A 20,158-nucleotide genomic window follows, 5' to 3' on the forward strand; every position below is an offset into this window, starting at 1 on the left:
GCATGGCGACGACTCGGCGAGTCGTATAGGTGACTCGGCGAGTCTGGTCGCGAGTCACCGATTTGGTCCCTTCATGATGTGTCGAGTCGAGCCGTGAGTCACAAGGGGTGACTCGGTGAGTTGGGAGCTGAACTCACCCATGTTAGAACTCGGCGAGTCAATGCCCTGACTCAGCGAGTCCAAGGCAATCTTCATAGATCAAGAACAGACTCGGCGAGTTGTTCATACAACTCGGCGAGTCTTAGCATAAAGTGTTCTTAGGATGAAGATGAACTCGACGAGTTGTTCATACAACTCGGCGAGTAGGATGAAGGAGTTGAATGTCAGTTAGAAGGTGAACTCGTCGAGTCATAGCCCGACTCGACGAGTAGAACCAGGGACCCAGGACAATGGTTTGCTAGGGACTCGGCGAGTGGAGATCCACTCGGCGAGTCGGGTCAACTGAAAGTTGACTCTAGCATTGGCTTAGAGCTAGACCGGGGGTAAAATGGTCATTTTACCTAAAGGACAGTTAGCAGTGTTTGATTGAGTATGTTGTGGGAATTGCAGCCGGAGGACTCCCGGAGCAGCAGCAGTCAGTTAGTTCCCGATCAGTTCAGCAGCTACTTTGAGGTGAGTTACCTTCCAGTAGCGGTGGGTCTAAGGCCACAATGCCGGCCCACCAGTAGGAGACGTATGATAGACGATTGTCTTTGTGATATCATCTAGGTTTGCTATTACCTGTTATGTTATATGCTATCATGATACGTTATATGCAATAGTAGTAGAGTTCGGTTGTTAGGACCGCTGGGTAGTCAGACACCCCAGAATTATCTGACTGTATGTGATGGTATGCTTGTATGTTGGTCTGTTATGTTATGCGATAGAGGTAGCGGGAGGGGACCAGTCCCCAAGGATCGGTTGTTAGGACCGATGGGTAGTCAGCACCCCAGAATGGCTTGACATGGGTAGTCAGCACCCCAGAATGGCTTGACACGGGTAAGACGGCACCCCAGAATGGCCGTATGGGTAGGTCGGCACCCCAGAATGGCCGTATCGGGTAGTCAGGCACCCCAGAATAGCCTGGCAGTACGTATGTTATGTGTTTGTATGGTATGTGGTACGTTGGGGGAACTCACTAAGCTTTGTGCTTACGTTTACAGTTTTGTTTTCAGGTACCTCTGCACCAAAGGGGAAGGAGCCGGTGCGGTAGCGGCACGTCATACACACACTCTTCGGTTTCCGCATTTACAAGATTTACTGGGATTGTACTCTGATATTTTGATGGGATGTATGGTTTAACTTTTTAGAACATGGTTACGATGTGTTATGGTGTGATCAAACAATGTTTTTATTTACTAATGTTTTCTAAAGTAATATTTAAAAATGAAATTTTCGGACGTAAAATTTGGGTCGTTACAAAAAGCTTGCGAATTCTTACGTGAAGGAAATTGTGAGACTTCACGGTGTTCCGCTAACAATTGTGTCGGATCGTGATAGTCGTTTCACCTCAAGATTTTGGAAAAGTCTACAAGAGGAATTGGGTACCAAGTTGTGTTTAAGTACAACTTACCATCCGCAGACTGATGGTCAGAGCGAACGGACGATACAAACACTTGAAGATATGCTGAGAGCATGTACCTTGGAATTCCTAGGTAATTGGGATGAACATTTACCTTTGGTAGAATTTTCCTATAATAATAGTTTTCACTCGAGCATAAAGATGGCACCTTATCAAGCTTTGTATGGACAGAAGTGTCGTAAGCCGTCTTGTTGGCTTGAGGCTGGGGAAAAGCAGTTTATGGGGCCTGAGATAGTCCATCAAACTGCTGAAAAGTTGAAAATAATTAGGGAGAGAATGTTAGCAGCTCAGGACCGTCAAAAGAGTTATGCTGACAAAAAGCGAAGACCGATGACTTTTGAAGTTGGAGATTCGGTTTTGCTTAAAGTCTCGCCATGGAAGGGACTTATAAGATTTGGAAAAAGGGGAAAGTTAAGTCCAAGGTTTATTGGACCGTTTAAAGTTCTTCAGAGGATTGGGAACCAAGCTTACAAGCTCGAACTACCAGAAGAACTGAATGGAATTCATAACACTTTCCATGTGTGTTATTTGAGGAAGTTCACGGGAGAAGTTCCCGACATAATTCCACTTTCAGAGTTGAGAATCGATGAGAACAAAAGGTTGATTGAGGAACCGGAGGCAATTGTTGACCGAAAGACTAAGAAATTGCAACGTAAGATGGTGGAGTTAGAGCTTGTCCGATGGAAACACACGAATGGGCCAAATCTCACCTGGGAGACGGAGAGTGACATGATGAGTCGCTATCTGCATTTGTTTGCTGGTGTGTGATTCCGGGGACGGAATCATTCTAAGGTGGAGAGAATTATAACGCCCGTGTTTCTAGGCTTGACATTTTTAGCAATGTAATAGTCTAGGTTAACCTTGTAACTCAACTTGAAATAATAAGAATGTATTATTTGTGAATTATTTGAATTATGTGATTTATGTGTGTATTTTCTTAATTTTTATAATTTAATGAATTAAGAATAAAATAAGCGTCAAAATTTAAGTGTGAGATAAGCCCGACATCTTTGCATAAAGTTGTAGTGGTCGAAACAAGGATTCCGGAGATATAAGGAATGCCAAAATTCGAGTTATAACGAAGAAGTTATGACCTGTCGAAGTTTCGCGATAGACCCGGCACGACGCCGAGTGACGTAAAATATGAATTTAAGATAGAGCGATATTTAGCCTTAGCGATCTAAACGAAAGTCGTAGATTTCGTTAAACCGAGAGCGTGCATAAAAGGAACGCCCAAATCTGACTTCGTATGAGGAAGTTATGATTTTATGAAGTTTCGACTTAGCAATATACAACCCGAATACTCGATTTGAGATCGAGCGGTTTTTAGCCGAAACAATCTAAATGAGAATCGAATATCTTGTTGTTAGTAGCGAAACGATGAAAAGTTAGGTGAGAACGGACGTCAAACGAAGAAGTTATGAATTTATAACGAAGTTTTTCTATCCCGACCTTCTAAAAATAAATAATAAAAATAAAAGTCAAAATTTGCCGATGGAGTCTAAATGAAAGTTGTAGAGTATGGTCTGACCTTCGCATGGATATAAAGAACGTCGAAAACGGAGATCGTATGCGAAAGTTACGCAATTTAGAAGTTTGACAAGTCAATTACGCCCCGCGTAATTTGAGTACGCCCCGCGTACTCAGTCGGATGCAACTTGTCTGACCAATACTCGAGTGCCACCAGTCGACGCACGCAGTGACGTCAAAGTACGCCCCGCGTAACCCGAGTACGCCCCGCGTAATCCCAGACCCAGCAGCCTATAAATAGAACTCGAATTCAGCCATTTTCTCTTGTTCAAACTCTTCTCTCTCTCTAAGTTTTGCCTCGTTTTGCATGCCATTTATACCCCGAAGCCCCGGTAATATTCCCGAGCCCCGAAGCAAGATCCGAAGCCCCGAGGATCCCGAGAGCGTTATTCCCGAGCCGAAACGCTGCCCGCGAGGAGCCCGGTTTTGTGAAGATCTTCCAGATCTACCGAGAAACACCTCTTCTGCAAGCCGTAGTGCTGCCCGATCATCTTTTGATCAAGTGAGTGTGTAGTTATTTTCATTCCAATGCAATATTATGAAGTATTTCCTATAAAATACGTGTTATGTGTATATACTTGGTTGTTATACGTGTGAGTGTATATTCACTCTCTTCTATCTTATAGATCTGATGTATTCTCTATGAAATACGTGTTATGTGTGTATGCCTCATCTGTTATGTGGAATATGTATTGATTAAAACATGTTATACAGGTTTTTAAACTATGTATAAAAATGTATATTTTTATCTACTAATATGTTGGGTAGAACATGGGTAGATAATTGGTGTGTAATAAACAGATGAGAGGCCTCGGTGTTATTGGTGTTATTCTAGCCATTCAGCAGAGTATGGATGACGACCACAGACTATTCTAGACTGTCCTGTGGAACACTAGCAGGCTCATTACCTGTAGGTGTTGTGAACGACGTGTTCACCGGTGTACTCTATCCCCCACATGGTTGCCTTTAGGACACTTATTGTTGAGGAAGCCCCTCTGCAGTGATGTCCGTCCCGATGAAAAATCCTGAAATAGGTTCCTTATAATAGACGTTATTTTTAGGAACGTAAGGTGAGGATAATGGGAATGGGTAATCGGGTTTATTGTTGATTTTTGAAATTAAATATAATTATTGTGGGTTGAAAACCCTATATGCTCACCAGGCTCCCAAGCCTGACCCACTCAGTTGATTTATTTTACAGGAAGTGGCGCAAGAGCTTAAGATGGGCGAACATCAAGTTGTTTTTGTTTACAAGTCTGTATATGTATATATTTGTTGAACGACTTGTAATGTTATCGTTTATGCTTTATGACCTGTATCGGAACATGACATCCCGACTTTTGATTATGAAATGAAATCATATTTCTTTATGAAATGTTTTGATAAATATCTATTTTATCATGTTTTGTTTTTGGGAACAAATTCCGCATCTCTTTTAAAATTAAAAGGATTTACTCTGAAAATTATTTTAAAAAGCATAAATGAAATCGGTCTTTTCTGGCCGAGATTTTGGGGATGTCACACCAAACCCATAAACCATGGATCATTAATCCACCATAAAAGAATTGATGATTCTCATAATCAACCCTATATATTTAATTAGTCTCACTTTGATCACCAAATTAATACTAGAATAATACTTGATCAACTACTAATTACTACTAGAAAAACAGCCTTTTACGACGCGCAATGCGTGTCGTAAAACGCTCAGACGACGCGCAAATGCGTGTCAAGGAAGGCCATGTCATAACGAAAGACGACACGCTTTTGCGCGTCGTCTATAGACGACGCACATTTACGACGCGCATTTATGACACGCATTTACGACGCGCGTTTATGACACGCAATGCGTATCGAGGAAGCCCCTGTCATAAAGGAAGACGACACGCATTTGCGTGTCGTAACCTTACGACGCACGTTTAGGACATGCAATGCGTATCATTAAAGGCCCTGTCATAAATGAATATGACACGCATTTGCGTGTCATAAACTTCAACAAACATTTACGATATACATTTACGACACTTCTTTATGATACTCATTTACACATAATACAAAAATGTGAAAACAAATATATACCAAAACAATCAATTTCATCCATAACTTCATGTCAAAAAATTGTAATACATTGGTATTAAGGGGATCCGATTGTACATTGTTATTAAGAAGTTTTCCCTAACTATATAACCTAATACTACATTGCTATTAAGGAACACCTTCTTGTTTCTACTTCTTATTGTTATGCTTCTGTTTCCACATAATACCTGTTTTCATCATCAACACATTAGTACTCAGAAAGGCTTCATGCATCATCAATTTTATGTTATAAAATTGTAACATCCCGAAATATCAAGAGTAGAGTTGAAGGGCTAAAAGAGTAAATTGGGAAAGAGCGACTCGGCGAGTCCATGTGTGGACTCGGCGAGTAGAGTCGCGACTTGGTCGCGTGTTAAGTGGCCGACTCGGCGAGTCAGTGTATTGGACTCGGCGAGTAGGCGCTGAGTGGAGAAAACCCTAATTCTCGGGGTTGAGCCTTATATAATGATCATTATGTCTTCCTCCCAGCCTCTTTATCACCCCTTGAGCCCCAGAAAACCCTAAATCGCGGAGAAGCACCATTTTTGAGTGGATTGGAGCTTGGAGAAGTAATTGTTGAAGGAATTTTGGGAAGATTGAAGGCTTGGAGCAAGGGGCTTTGCTTGGATTCGAATTGCATTGCAGTTGGGGCATTACTTAGAGGTAGTATCTCGTTTTTGACCTGTTGATTATGTTGTTTCTTCATTTTGGGGTTTGTGAGAAATTGTCTATGGATGAAATGGGAAGTCTAGAGGTTAGATCTGAGGTTTCTACCTCAGATCTGGAAGGGAGAAGAATCAGAGAGCATGAAAGTCCCTGTGTTGGAGTGTTTAGTGAAGCTTGCATGTCCCAAACCCTATCCCCAATGTGCAAACGGCTTAGATCTCTTTGGATTCACGTAAAGTTTGCCACTTTACGTGATGGATGAGTGGTAGGAGGCTAGATCTATGTCTTGGAGCAGTTGCATGGCCTGGAATGCTTCGGAATGTATTCAGACCGGCGGTACTCGGCGAGTCACATGGGTGGACTCGACGAGTTGGATGAAGATGGCCTGGAACTCGGCGAGTTGTATGAACAACTCGGCGAGTAGGTTGAAGATAGCCGTAGACTCGGCGAGTCTGTTCTTGGACTCGACGAGTCTTGACGAAGAGTCCCAAATATTTCCTGGTTGAGTCGAGAATCGGTGAGTCAAGGGATGACTCGGTGAGTTGGGTGTGAGTGGACTCAGAGTTGTGGGACTCGGCGAGTCTCGTGGTGACTCAACGAGTTGAGTCGCGATATGGGGAAGTTCTGATTATGGGAACTCGACGAGTCACAGGGTTGACTCGGCGAGTAGAGTCAGTCAAGGGTTGACCTAGACTGAGGACTTTGATTTCGACCAAGGGTTGGCCATTGAGTTTTAGGGTTTGGACAGCGATGTGGCCTTTGGGCCAAGAGAGAGGTAAAATAGTTTTTTACCCATAAGAGGGTGTTATGAGAGGATTTATTCTAGCCTCGAGAGTTATATTCATGAGAGTATTTGCCTTACGTGTTAGGCGGTGGCGAGTTCGAGATTCAAGTGTGGGGATATCTGCTTTCTGCTTGCCAGGTGAGTCTTCTCACTATACTTTACCTTGAGTAGGTAACCAGAGTTATGTGATTAGAGTATTTGTATGCTATATGTACGTGATGTGTTGTACTGCATTATTTCTATGTGATTTATGTTGTGCATGTTTATAGAGTTGGAACCGGAAGGTTCCCAGAGTTAGAACCTGAGGGTTCACAGAGTTTGGGTGCACGGACCCACAGAGTTATAGCCTCGAGTGGCTAATATGTGTTATGTGTGGTATTTTGGGGAACTCACTAAGCTTCGTGCTTACAGTGTTTTATTTGATGTTTTACAGGTTTCTTTCAGTATCACGGGACGGCACCGGCTTGATTGTACACACCAGAGAAAGAGTCATATTTTTGAGGATCTTGGTTTTCTATGCAAGTGAAAATGGAGTTATGTTTTGTAAATCGACTATGAATAAGATTTTAAACAAGTGTTCCTAAGAGTAAAATGATTATTTCAAATGAAAAATTTGTCTTGAAATTTACGGTGTTACAAAAATATTAAAATTTAATACACACGTAGTAACATACCTTTTTCCAAGAATCCAAGTTTCAATACAACCCATACCTGTATAAAATATTAAAATTTAATACACATGTAGATTACAAAAGTTAATATTAAAGAGTGAAATAGTGCTACTTTCCCCAAAAAAAAAAGCAGCACTTTCTATTCTATGTATGTATGTATGTATGACCTTCTTTCTAAAACCATTTATACATTAAGAATAAGATAAAACAAAACAATTCTATGTATGTATCTATGACCTTCTTTCTAAAACAAAAAAAATCAACAATTTCTATTCTATTCTATGTATGTATGTATGACCTTCTTTCTAAAACCATCTATGTATGTATGTATGACCTTCTTTCATGTATGATTAAATTAATGAGAATCCCCCCTAAATGTAATTCTGCAATGAATTACCAGTAAAACAGTTCCTCAAGTTCAAACAAAGGATTCAATGTAAACTAACAAGTAACAAGACATCACATGCAACATACTTTCACCTAAATTAATCAAATGGTATATTTCAATTTTCATTATTAAGCATCTCAAAAAGCAAATTGTTGTAATTAGAATAAATACCAACTTTGGACAAGGAGTCATCATGGCATAAGTGTTGCAAGAAATATCACAAATTTTACCCTCTTATTGACAAGAATAGTGCCTTTTACAGCAGAACCCTCATTAAACAAGCGACATTGGATTAGCAATGGCTGGAGAAATTATTAGGAGACAAAATATTATTACATTTTATCAAATACTTTTAAAAAAATTCAGATAGATTATAACTTACAAAGCATGAATACTAGTTACCGGATCTTTAATTGTCACCTCTCTTCCTCCAAGACCCAATGATGCAATCTCAGGTTTGACCGAGTCAAACTTCTGCCAAATTGAAAAACAGTATCAGAGCAAAAAGAAAAATATAAAAAGATTTATGTTCTTACACAGTTCAACTCTGCGTCACTCAATCGCCACCTGTCATGTGCTTATGCAAGCAACATGGGTAGCACAAGAACGAAGGGTTTGTTGAAGTCCTTGTTGGTCAATAGATGCATTTGTGATTTCAAAAAGGGTAAAAATGTCATGAAACTATTTATGTTCAATTTGTTACAGGGGATTGCTGATGCAGTGATGGAATATTTGTTGCTATTTGAAGAGTACAATGTTCTAGAGTACCTAACCCTTGCTGGAGATCATTTATGCCTAAAACCTCATCTAATAAACTCATAATCTTATTATCATCTCTCAATGCATGCTACCCTCACGTAACACATCAATCATGTCATATATCTTCTTATCTGCTTTTGATTGTATCTACATTTATTTCAATATATTATTACATGATTTATGTAACAAATATTACATTGTTATCAATTACCATTATTTTGTTACAAACTTTTTGTAATTCTTTTTTTTAGCAATTAACATTAGTTAAATGTATGAAGATTATTTAGAAAAATAAAATAAAAATAAAAATTAGCACCTTCTTTGTAACACTGATTTTTCAAACAAAATTTTCGATTTTTATAAAAGCATAAATCCATCAATATTCATAGAACAACCCCTTTTTAATTGTTCAACAAGATATTACAAAATCCCAAGATCAAAATGTCAAGCTCCAAACGTGTGTGTACGGATCAAGCCGGCGCCTTCCCACGGTCGTCACTAGCACCTGAAACAAATAACATCAACACTGTAAGCACAAAGCTTAGTGAGTTTCCCAAAATACTACATATAACACATATTAGCCACTCGAGGCTATAACTCTATGGGTCCGTGCACCCAAACTCTGCGAACCATCAGGTTCTAACTCTGTGAACCTTCCGGTTCTAACTCTGTAAACATGCACAGCATCAAACATATAAAGTAATGCAGTACAACACATAACATACATAGCATACAATTACTCTATCACATAACTCTGGTTACCTACTCAAGGTAAAGTATAGTGAGAAGACTCACCTCGTGTGTCTCGGTAAACCGTAACCCTGAAATCGCTAAACACTCGATCTGCCGAGCTGAAGTCCCCCTATAGCACAATATATCTCTAATTAACACTTTCCCAACTAGGGTTGACCATACCATAACAGGACAATCTAGGTCAACGCTGGTCAACGGTCAACTTGACCGGACTCGGCGAGTGCACTATAGCGACTCGGCGAGTCTGAGCGCAATCACCAATTTCCCTGGAATCCTCTCTTGACACGTCGAGCATCCCTTCCCAACTCGATGAGCTCCACCTGGCACGAGTTATGGGGCCACCACGACTCAACTCGCCGAGTCTCAAGAACGACTCGGCGAGTCCGGTTTGACTCGGTCCACCTGTCCATCCTGACTCCCCCTTGACCCACTGAGTTCACTCATCCCAACTCGGCGAGGCCACTCGCTGAGTGGTCGTGCAACATTCAAGCTACTCGCCGAGTCTGTTCTTCGGACTCGGCGAGTCCGTGCCATGCACTGACTCAATCTTGCTCTAAAGGCCAGATCCAGTCCACTAATCTATAGATCCAGTCCCCCCATGCCTATTTAGCACGTAAAGTCACAATCTTGATGCATAAATAACCTCTACATGATCACAAATGATGTTTTTGACTCTATTACTTCAACACAAGGCCAAGGACTCCATTTCCACCCATAAAGCTTGATGAGTGAGGCCCTCTGGACCTCTATGGATCCAGATCCATGGTCTCAACTCAAAGAGGGAACAAAAGGGCACCAAATCACCCCATAAATGATCATATTAAGCCCTAACTTGCATCAAGTTTCACCAAACAGAAAATGGTCCGAAAATATTACCTCTAGAGCGATGATCCAAGCTCCAAATCCACGAAATAGCAACCTCCTTTGCCTCCTCTTGCCTAGAGCCTCCTTCTTCTTGCTAAACAACACTCACAAGGTCAAGATTTGCTCTCAATCCTTCACCAAACGCTCAAGAACTCTAGGGACACACTCTGGGGGTTGGATGAGCGCAAATGACGGCCATAAGGCCCCTTAAATAGGCCACAAACCCGGGGATTTAGGGTTCCATAACACAGCGCAGACTTGCCGAGTCCATACCCTGGACTCGCCGAGTCCAAGCGCGCACCTTCGCTCAATCCCGCGTCCCTACTCGGCGAGTCTGAGCCCCAACTCGCCGAGTCCCTCTTTCAAAATAACACAATTAAACTTACATTATACCTGGTAAAATCCGGATGTTACAACTCTCCCCCACTAGAACTGGACTTCGCCCTCGAAGTCCCGCTCTAAAACAGCTCCGGATGCTGCTCACGCATCATACCCTCCGGCTCCCAGGTCATCTCTGATCCCTTCCGATGTTGCCACTGAACCAATAGCAGAGGTACCTCTTTGTTCCTCAAAACCTTGATCTTCCGATCCCTAATAGCCATTGGTCTCTCCGCATAGTTCAGGCTCGCATCAACCTGAATATCCTCAAGTGGAACCACTGCCGACTCATCGGCTATACATTTCCTCAACTGCGATACATGAAAAGTGTTGTGAATCTGTCCCAACTCTGCTGGTAACTCCAGCCGATAGGCTACCCGGCCCACCCTGGCGATCACACGAAACGGGCCAATAAACCGGGGTCCCAATTTGCCCCTCTTCCTGAACCGGATCACAACTTTCCAAGGAGAGACCTTCAGGAGAACAAAGTCGCCGACCTGAAATTCCAACTCGGACCGGCGCCTATCCGCGTAACTCTTATGCCGGCTCTGAGCGGTCAATAACCTCTGCCTGACCAGCTGTATCTGCTCTGTCGTCTGATTCACGATCTCTGTACTGCCCATTACCCTTTGCCCAACCTCTCCCCAACATATGGGAGTCCGACACCTCCTACCATATAACAGCTCAAAGGGCGGCATACCAATGCTCGAATGATAGCTGTTATTGTAGGAAAACTCCGCTAGAGGCAAATACGAGTCCCAACTACCCCCAAAATCCAATACACAAGCTCGAAGCATGTCCTCGAGTGTCTGTATCGTCCGCTCACTCTGACCGTCGGTCTGGGGGTGGTATGCGGTACTAAAATGCAACTTAGTACCCAATTCCTCATGAAATTTCTTCCAAAAACGGGAAGTGAAACGCACATCGCGGTCTGAAATAATCGAGATCGGCACCCCATGCCGAGATACAACCTCCCTCACGTAAACCTCCGCCAACTTCTCTGCTGAAGAACTCTCACTGATGGCAAGAAAGTGAGCGCTCTTTGTCAATCTATCCACAATCACCCAAATTGCATCAACTCCTCTGGCAGTCCTCGGCAATTTGGTGATAAAGTCCATAGTGATCTGTTCCCACTTCCACTCGGGAACCTCCAATGGCTGCAACTTGCCATGCGGTGTCTGGTGTTTGGCCTTTACCCTTCGACAGGTCAAACACCTCTCGACAAACCATGCTACATCCCTCTTCATACAGGGCCACCAATACTCCTTCCTTAGATCCAAATACATCTTCGTGGCCCCGGGGTGGATCGAAAATTTCGATCTATGAGCCTCCTCCATCAATGTAGCACGGGTACCGCCCACAAACGGTACCCAAATCCTGCCCTGATAAGTCATAAGGCCTCGACTATCCAATATAAACTCAGAAACCATCCCAATAATCCGCTCTCTCTTCTGCATCTCCGGTCGCACGGTCTCGGCCTGAGCCCCACGAATGGCGTCCAGAACTGGAGCTATCACGGTCAATCTCAAACATACATCTCGCAGGGGAGTACTCTCCGCCCTGCGACTCAACGCGTCGGCTACCACATTAGCCTTGCCCGGGTGGTACAAGATCTCACAATCATAGTCCTTGACCACATATAACCATCTCCTCTGCCGCATATTTAGGTTAGGCTGATCCATCAAGTACTTCAAACTCTTATGGTCCGTGTAAATCGTACAACGAACCCCATACAAGTAGTGCCGCCAAATCTTGAGGGCGAACACCACTGCCCCCAACTCCAAATCATGCGTGGGGTACCTCGTCTCGTGAGGCTTCAACTGTCTCGATGCATAAGCTATCACATGACCCTTCTGCATCAATACCGCTCCCAATCCTAGGATCGATGCATCACAGAATACCACAAAACCTTCCATACCCTCCGGAAGGGCTAATACTGGAGCTTCACACAACCTTTGGCGAAGCGTCTCAAAGGAGGTCTGCTGCTCGGGACCCCATGCAAATGCCACACCCTTCCGGGTCAATCTGGTGAGTGGAACCGCTATCTTCGAGAAATCCTTAATAAATCTCCGATAATATCCTGCCAACCCGAGGAAACTCCGTATCTCAGAAGGTGACCTCGGCACCTCCCACCTCATCACTGCGTCAACCTTGGCCGGATCGACCAATATCCCCTTCTGGTTAACGAGATGTCCCAGAAACTGGACCTCCCGTAACCAGAAATCGCACTTGGAGAACTTTGCGTAAAGTTTCTCCGCTCTCAAAACCCCAAGCACCTCCCTCAGATGCTCCTCGTGCTGCTCACTAGATCTCGAATATACCAGAATATCATCAATGAAAACAATCACCGACCGATCCAACATCGGCCGACATACCCTGTTCATGAGGTCCATGAACACAGCCGGGGCATTAGTGAGCCCAAAAGGCATCACCACAAACTCATAATGCCCATAACGTGTCCTGAATGCTGTCTTCTGGACGTCCTCGTCCCGCACTCTCACCTGATGGTAGCCCGACCTCAAATCAATCTTGGAGAACCAAGATGCTCCCTGTAGCTGATCGAATAAATCGTCGATCCTCGGCAGCGGGTAACGGTTCTTGACCGTCAGCTTATTCAATTCCCGGTAATCAATACACATGCGATGCGAGCCATCCTTCTTCTTCACAAACAAGATGGGTGCTCCCCACGGCGAGCTACTCGGCCGAATAAACCCCTTCCCTAGCAACTCCTGCATCTCTGGAGGCGCAAGGTGATACGGCACCTTAGCAATAGGTGCGGCTCCAGGAACCAAATCGATGCCAAACTCCACTTGCCTCACGGGAGGCACACCTGGTAACTCTTCGGGAAATACATCAGGAAACTCCCGCACCACCGGAACTTCATCCACAGAGCTCGGTCTCTCGGAGATCACTCGCGTATCCATCACATACGCTACATAACCCTTACAGCCCTGCTGTAAACACTGTCTCGCCCTAGCAGCCGAACAAAAGGCTGATCCAGAACGTATACCCTCGCCGTACACTGAAAGAACTCCCCCACTAGGATCTCGTATAGTCACCAGCTGTCGCTCGCAATCGATAACCGCACCGAATCGGCTCAACCAATCCATGCCCACTATAACACAAACATCACCCATCGCAATCGGAATCAGGTCGATCGGAAACACGACCCCGAATATCTCCAATACACATTCCCGGAAGACCTCTGTAGCACAAATCACTCTGTCGGCGGCTATGGAAACCCGCAGGGGCCGACTCAATACTCCACGACTAACGCTGATACGCTGACTAAATGCCAAGGACACAAATGATCGACTCGCACCCGAGTCAAATAACACTAAAGCAGGTACAGAATTCACAAGAAAGGTACCTAAGCATAGCATGATATATAAGCATAATATCTCAATACCATAAACAATAATGAAAAGGAAACATACCAGCCACAACGTCGGGTGCGGCACGGACCTCTTCCGCAGTCAGCTGGAAGGCTCTCCCCCGAGCCCTCGGTGCCTCGGCCTTCACGGGCCAACTCTCTGCAGCAGTAGCTCTGATGGCGGCGGGAGCAGACCCCTGAGATGCTCCGCGCAGCAGCGGACACTCCGCCTTCTGGTGTCCAGTCTGGTTGTAGTGGAAGCACACTGCAAATCCCTTAGGGCAGTCCCTAGCCATGTGCCCCTCCTTGCCACATTTGTAGCAAGACCCTGCCCGACAGGCGCCATCGTGACCCTTGCCGCACTTCCCACAAGTGCGGCCCTTCTGGATCCCGGGTCTGGGATCAGCGGGCTTGGCCCGCTTGGCTGCCGGCTGGGACTGTGCCGGCCGCCGATCCCTCCCCATAGACTCCGCCTCCTCCCTGGCCTGAGTCTCAAGCTCAATCTCCCTCTTCCGAGCATTTGCCTGAAGCTCGGCAAATGTCCGGTACGAGGAGTTCGCAGCGAACTCCTGAATATCCCGCCTCAAAATGCTCAGATAACGGCTCATACGTGCCTGCTCGGTGGACATGTGCTCAGGGCAAAACATCGCCCTCTCCTGGAACATCCTCGTAATCGCTGTAACTGACTCGGTACCCTGCTTGAGGGTCAGAAACTCCTGTGCCAGACGTTCCCTCTCCACCTGAGGAATATACTCATCTCGGAACATGGAAGTGAACCTCTCCCAGGTCACTGTCGCAAGCTCGGTCAGTGTGAAATGCGCAGGGGACGAGCAAGTGAAGAAGCATCCCTCCATATCAGATATCCACCTCATAGCTGCCACTGGGTCCTGTGTACCATCAAACTCTGGTGGCTTGGTGTTGCTGAACTCCCTGAATAACATCGCATCACCTCCCTGGGGTCTCGCCGCAGCAATCGCTGCGGTAGCTGCTGCAACTGCAGCCTCAGAAAGAGCGGCATAGCACTCGTCAAACGTCTCAATCAAAGCGGTCTTAATAGACCCGAACATCTCTGGAATCTCGGCTCTGATGACCGCAGCCACCTCCTCATGAATGATCTGTCGAATGTCCTCATCACTAGATCTGGCATCCTCCGGCATGTGTCGTGTCCTCACCATGATCAACCTCTGAAATACAACATGTGATAATTAGAATTCACTCGAACACTCTTACATTCAACAATCCACCCCTCCTTGATTCTTGGCATCCCCAGATTCTTATTTGAACTGTGTACCGCTCCGGTGCTTTTAGTAGTACGGGCCCAATACTACTGTCCACACCGTCTCGGTACACACCCCAAATCGTCCTCTTCGGATCCCAGTCCCTAAGTACTCTATTATACTTAAATCTCTCTGAACAGATCTCACACAAAACCCTAGCTGCTACCTAATTACTCTCAGCGTCTCATAGCAGCTCACCATTCCCTAAGCTAAGGCATCACAAAACAGGCCACTCTAGCCCTATCAGCAATACCTAGCCTACTCTAGCATGCACACACATCACAATAATAGTTATTACATAACAAAAGATATTTTGGGAATTCACCGTTCGGGCGCTGACTGATCGTACACACGTTTCTTCCTGGAAAACCCTTTACTCTTAGAAAATTTGGTTTTTATTTTGAAAATATCTCTTCATTTCCTCAGTTTGAGTTCAAATACCCCCGAAGGTGTACCCGAATCCCTCAAACCAAGGCTCTGATACCAATTTGTAACACTGATTTTTCAAACAAAATTTTCGATTTTTATAAAAGCATAAATCCATCAATATTCATAGAACAACCCCTTTTTAATTGTTCAACAAGATATTACAAAATCCCAAGATCAAAATGTCAAGCTCCAAACGTGTGTGTACGGATCAAGCCGGCGCCTTCCCACGGTCGTCACTAGCACCTGAAACAAATAACATCAACACTGTAAGCACAAAGCTTAGTGAGTTTCCCAAAATACTACATATAACACATATTAGCCACTCGAGGCTATAACTCTGTGGGTCCGTGCACCCAAACTCTGCGAACCCTCAGGTTCTAACTCTGTGAACCTTCCAATTCTAACTCTGTAAACATGCACAGCATCAAACATATAAAGTAATGCAGTACAACACATAACATACATAGCATACAATTACTCTATCACATAACTCTGGTTACCTACTCAAGGTAAAGTATAGTGAGAAGACTCACCTCGTGTGTCTCGGTAAACCATAACCCTGAAATCGCTAAACACTCGATCTGCCGAGCTGAAGTCCCCCTATAGCACAATATATCTCTAATTAACACTTTCCCAACTAGGGTTGACCATACCATAACAGGACAATCTAGGTCAACGCTGGTCAACGGTCAACTTGACCGGACTCGGCGAGTGCACTATAGCGACTCGGCGAGTCTGAGCGCAATCACCAATTTCCCTGGAATCCTCTCTTGACACGTCGAGCACCCCTTCCCAACTCGACGAGCTCCACCTGGCACGAGTTATGGGGCCACCACGACTCAACTCGCCGAGTCTCAAGAACGACTCGGTGAGTCCGGTTTGACTCGGTCCACCTGTCCATCCTGACTCCCCCTTGACCCACTGAGTTCACTCATCCCAACTCGGCGAGGCCACTCGCTGAGTGGTCGTGCAACATTCAAGCTACTTGCCGAGTCTGTTCTTCGGACTCGGCGAGTCCGTGCCATGCACTGACTCAATCTTGCTCTAAAGGCCAGATCCAGTCCACTAATCTATAGATCCAGTCCCCCCATGCCTATTTAGCACGTAAAGTCACAATCTTGATGCATAAATAACCTCTACATGATCACAAATGATGTTTTTGACTCTATTACTTCAACACAAGGCCAATGACTCCATTTCCACCCATAAAGCTTGATGAGTGAGGCCCTCTGGACCTCTATGGATCCAGATCCATGGTCTCAACTCAAAGAGGGAACAAAAGGGCACCAAATCACCCCATAAATGATCATATTAAGCCCTAACTTGCATCAAGTTTCACCAAACAGAAAATGGTCCGAAAATATTACCTCTAGAGTGATGATCCAAGCTCCAAATCCACGAAATAGCAACCTCCTTTGCCTCCTCTTGCCTAGAGCCTCCTTCTTCTTGCTAAACAACACTCACAAGGTCAAGATTTGCTCTCAATCCTTCACCAAACGCTCAAGAACTCTAGGGACACACTCTGGGGGTTGGATGAGCGCAAATGACGGCCATAAGGCCCCTTAAATAGGCCACAAACCCGGGGATTTAGGGTTCCATAACACAGTGCAGACTCGCCGAGTCCATACCCTGGACTCGCCGAGTCCAAGCGTGCACCTTCTCTCAATCCCGCGTCCCTACTCGGCGAGTCTGAGCCCCAACTCGCCGAGTCCCTCTTTCAAAATAACACAATTAAACTTACATTATACCTGGTAAAATCCGGATGTTACATTCTTAGCGAGAAAAAGTGTAGCATCAATAGCACCCTCTGCATAAATTGATCTCCCACAAAAACTGTGCTGAAACTCAAATGAAACTCTACAAATAATAATAACAATAAATTAAGATTTTTCATAGAGAAATATTCAAAATCAATTAGTTGATTATAATATGAATCAAAAATAAAAAGCTTACGTTCCATCAGGAGATGTGAGATGATACATTAAGATGCTCCTCTGAAACACAAACCAATTCAGTCTATTGTTTTGGATCTCGTATCAATTGTACCTGATTTCATGTTGAAAGATAATTCAAAATAATAATAATAATAATAATATGAATATGAATATGAATATATTAATTTGTAGTTCTGGTTACTCGAGATGACATGACAGAACATAGCATGTTGTCCTGCGTTTGGTGGATTGTGACTGGGATAGATGTTGATGTGAATAAATTTGCAATTTTTATCTCATATGTGCAAAAGACGTAAATGGCCTCCTCATACCTCATCTATGTCAAAGGAAACTCCAAGTTTCTGGAAACATGAAATGGCTTTTGCTGTTCCAGATGTGTGCAGCTTTGTTGATTGATGAGATTCCAACACCTGTTTGGTTTCAAAAACAAAAATGATGTTTAAAAAATTATTTAAGAAATTAAAGGTATGTTTGGGAAAATAAAAGAGGATAAATATGTAAAAAGAAACGGCACCTCTAGGGTATGTCCAGAGAATGCTCTAGGAAATTGCTTGGACATTATGTCCATAGCTGTAAGAAATGCCACAACCTAAAAAACAAATGAGAAGAGATTAAACATCCGAATTTTTTTTTTTTTTTTTTTATTTTAAATTCACCTGTTTTCCCATTTGAGGAGATATGACTGCATAAAGCTTTCCTTCCTCCACAGTTTTATACAAAAGATCCCTATCTCCACTAGTAGTTCCCATCACAAAAGGCACTCCAGTTTTACAATACAATTCAACATTATCTGCATAACATAACATGGTGAATTCAATAAACCAATATGATAACATGTAAATGATTTGATATCTCTGTATAACACAAAATTACACATTTACCATTTACAGCATTAGGTACAGTGAAATCTACAATGATGAGATCAGGATGCTGTTCAAGTGGAGATGTTGTTCATGTAGGATGCTGGAAAAAGCTAATCCAACCAAATCTTATCTGCAAGTCACGCAATCAAACAAAGGAAGAACATAATCAGTCAGTATCAAACATATATATATATATATATATATATATATATATATATATATATATATATCCAAAAATACAAGTCAACAAACATAAGTATTATGAGTGTCTATAAATAAAGAGTAAAAAACCACTGTTTCCTATTGATTTGTATTCTATTAGTAGCAACTATGCAATCAAGAAAATGAAGTTTCTTTGATGGTGGTGAAGGAAAGTTAGATTATCTCCAAGTGCAAACACATAATGACCATCTTTATGATCTTGGCGCCATGGGGGAGAAGCATTTCGAGCCACACGCTTAACAAGGGGAGAACTAATGTGGTCTGATGGTGAAGACAACTTGAAGATATCAACATCAAAGAGACCGCACTGCTCTAATACTCTCCCAAGAAACCGCACCATTTGGCCACTTTAATTTTGATCTTCTGAAGTATTTTTCTGCTCCTTGGCTGCAACAACCTTAACTTAAAAATAGCTACAACTAATTAATTAACTCATGCACTTGCAAGCAAAAGCTGGGGACACAAGCCATACAAGGGCAAAATAGGAAGATCCAACTTTAAAATAATGCCCCACATCAAGAATAATAAGCCATTGCAATAAACCACTACCACCTTTCAGCTTCTAATTTGGCCCAATCTTGTTTCACCATATGAGAAAGAGAAAGAGAAAGATTCTCCATTTTTTTGGATATATATTTTTGTAATATAAGATAACCAATATGTTGACCAGTCAAAGCCCTGAGGAAAGCAGGGGAAATTAATAAACCTCCAACTAGCCATGGATTTGAATTGAAGGGAACTGGAGATGATGATATGAAGGGTAGAATGAAGGCAACACCAATTGAGAAACTTAAAGAGAATATCCACATAAGCAGGATGCTAAAAAAATGATAAGGATAATGAGATTCCAGATGTTGAGCCACCCATCATAACGGATGTACCCCATATCATCATGGATTGCATTATCACTGAGTTGTATAACATGTTGGCTAAACTTTGTTTAAATACAACCATGTATGTTCCCTGAATCATCACATCAAAATTAATATATAAAGATTTAATCATTTACTATTGAATATTGATTAAAGTTAAATTAAATGTACCAAAATGTCAAAATATATGGCGGGATCATGTTGATTTTTGTTATTGGATGCCATTTTAGTGAGTTGAGAAGATGAAACAGAGTGAAGAAGAAAAGTAAGCACGTTTTCTCCAAGGTGTTCAAGGGAACCCGGTTTTAAAAGTTTCAACTTGTCATTCTGCAAAAGTTTATTACTTTTAATTTGATATAATATTTGAGAAGTTATTTATAATAATAATGATTTGAAATTCAAGAATACCTTTATGTGATATACAACTGTATTTTCTGCATAAGCAAAGTCAAGACCTGAAAGACCAGCAACCTTTTTGTAAACTTGAAAATCAGTAGCAGATTTTATGACACCTGATGTAAAAAGATCCTGCACCACTAAATAAAAATCGAACAAAAAAACCATGAATTTGAGATAAAATAAATAAAAAGAAAACTAACATTCTATATAGTTTAAAAAAGGAATATCACCTGAGCAAAAATTTGACCAGAGGGGTATTTTGCTACCAATGCATAGTTCTCAATCGCCCATGGGTTCGGACCCGCCTGTCAAAATTATGTGACAATTGATAAATTAAT

General features: G+C 43.0%; 2 protein-coding genes across 2 annotated transcripts; both read right to left on the reverse strand.

Annotated features, from left to right (window-relative positions):
* Positions 1-8,809: 8,809 nt before the first annotated feature.
* Positions 8,810-19,698, reverse strand: LOC145038966 (uncharacterized). The gene is made up of 11 exons (XM_078987156.1): positions 19,593-19,698; positions 18,346-18,457; positions 18,121-18,254; positions 17,979-18,053; positions 17,776-17,874; positions 17,463-17,555; positions 17,258-17,366; positions 16,877-16,958; positions 16,043-16,109; positions 13,868-14,987; positions 8,810-8,940 (listed from the first exon to the last, which is right to left on the reverse strand). Exons 10-11 carry the CDS (start codon positions 14,976-14,978, stop codon positions 8,906-8,908), a joined length of 1,146 nt encoding a protein of 381 aa, XP_078843282.1. The 5' UTR covers positions 14,979-14,987; positions 16,043-16,109; positions 16,877-16,958; positions 17,258-17,366; positions 17,463-17,555; positions 17,776-17,874; positions 17,979-18,053; positions 18,121-18,254; positions 18,346-18,457; positions 19,593-19,698; the 3' UTR covers positions 8,810-8,905.
* On the reverse strand, positions 17,355-19,646 carry LOC145040385 (4-hydroxy-tetrahydrodipicolinate reductase 2, chloroplastic-like). Its single transcript, XM_078988323.1, has 6 exons — positions 19,593-19,646; positions 18,346-18,394; positions 18,121-18,254; positions 17,979-18,053; positions 17,776-17,874; positions 17,355-17,366 (listed from the first exon to the last, which is right to left on the reverse strand). The coding sequence occupies exons 1-6, from the start codon at positions 19,644-19,646 to the stop codon at positions 17,355-17,357; spliced, it is 423 nt and encodes a 140-aa protein (XP_078844449.1).
* Positions 19,699-20,158: the final 460 nt, after the last annotated feature.

The sequence above is a fragment of the Lactuca saligna genome, chromosome 4 (genome assembly GCF_052625555.1).
Source record: "Lactuca saligna cultivar CGN05327 chromosome 4, ASM5262555v1, whole genome shotgun sequence".
Classification (NCBI taxonomy): domain Eukaryota; kingdom Viridiplantae; phylum Streptophyta; class Magnoliopsida; order Asterales; family Asteraceae; genus Lactuca; species Lactuca saligna.

Excerpts from the sequence above, each read along its gene's own strand:
- LOC145038966 (XM_078987156.1), bottom strand. The coding sequence starts at position 14,978 with ATGGTGAGGACACGACACATGCCGGAGGATGCCAGATCTAGTGATGAG. Across the intron at positions 8,941-13,867 it reads CGCACCCGACGTTGTGGCTG|GTGCTAGTGACGACCGTGGG; the intron begins GTATGTTTCCTT and ends TATTTGTTTCAG.
- LOC145040385 (XM_078988323.1), bottom strand. The coding sequence starts at position 19,646 with ATGGCATCCAATAACAAAAATCAACATGATCCCGCCATATATTTTGAC. Across the intron at positions 18,395-19,592 it reads CCATATATTTTGACATTTTG|CATCCTGATCTCATCATTGT; the intron begins GTACATTTAATT and ends CCACTTGAACAG. Across the intron at positions 18,054-18,120 it reads CTCCTCAAATGGGAAAACAG|GTTGTGGCATTTCTTACAGC; the intron begins GTGAATTTAAAA and ends TTTGTTTTTTAG.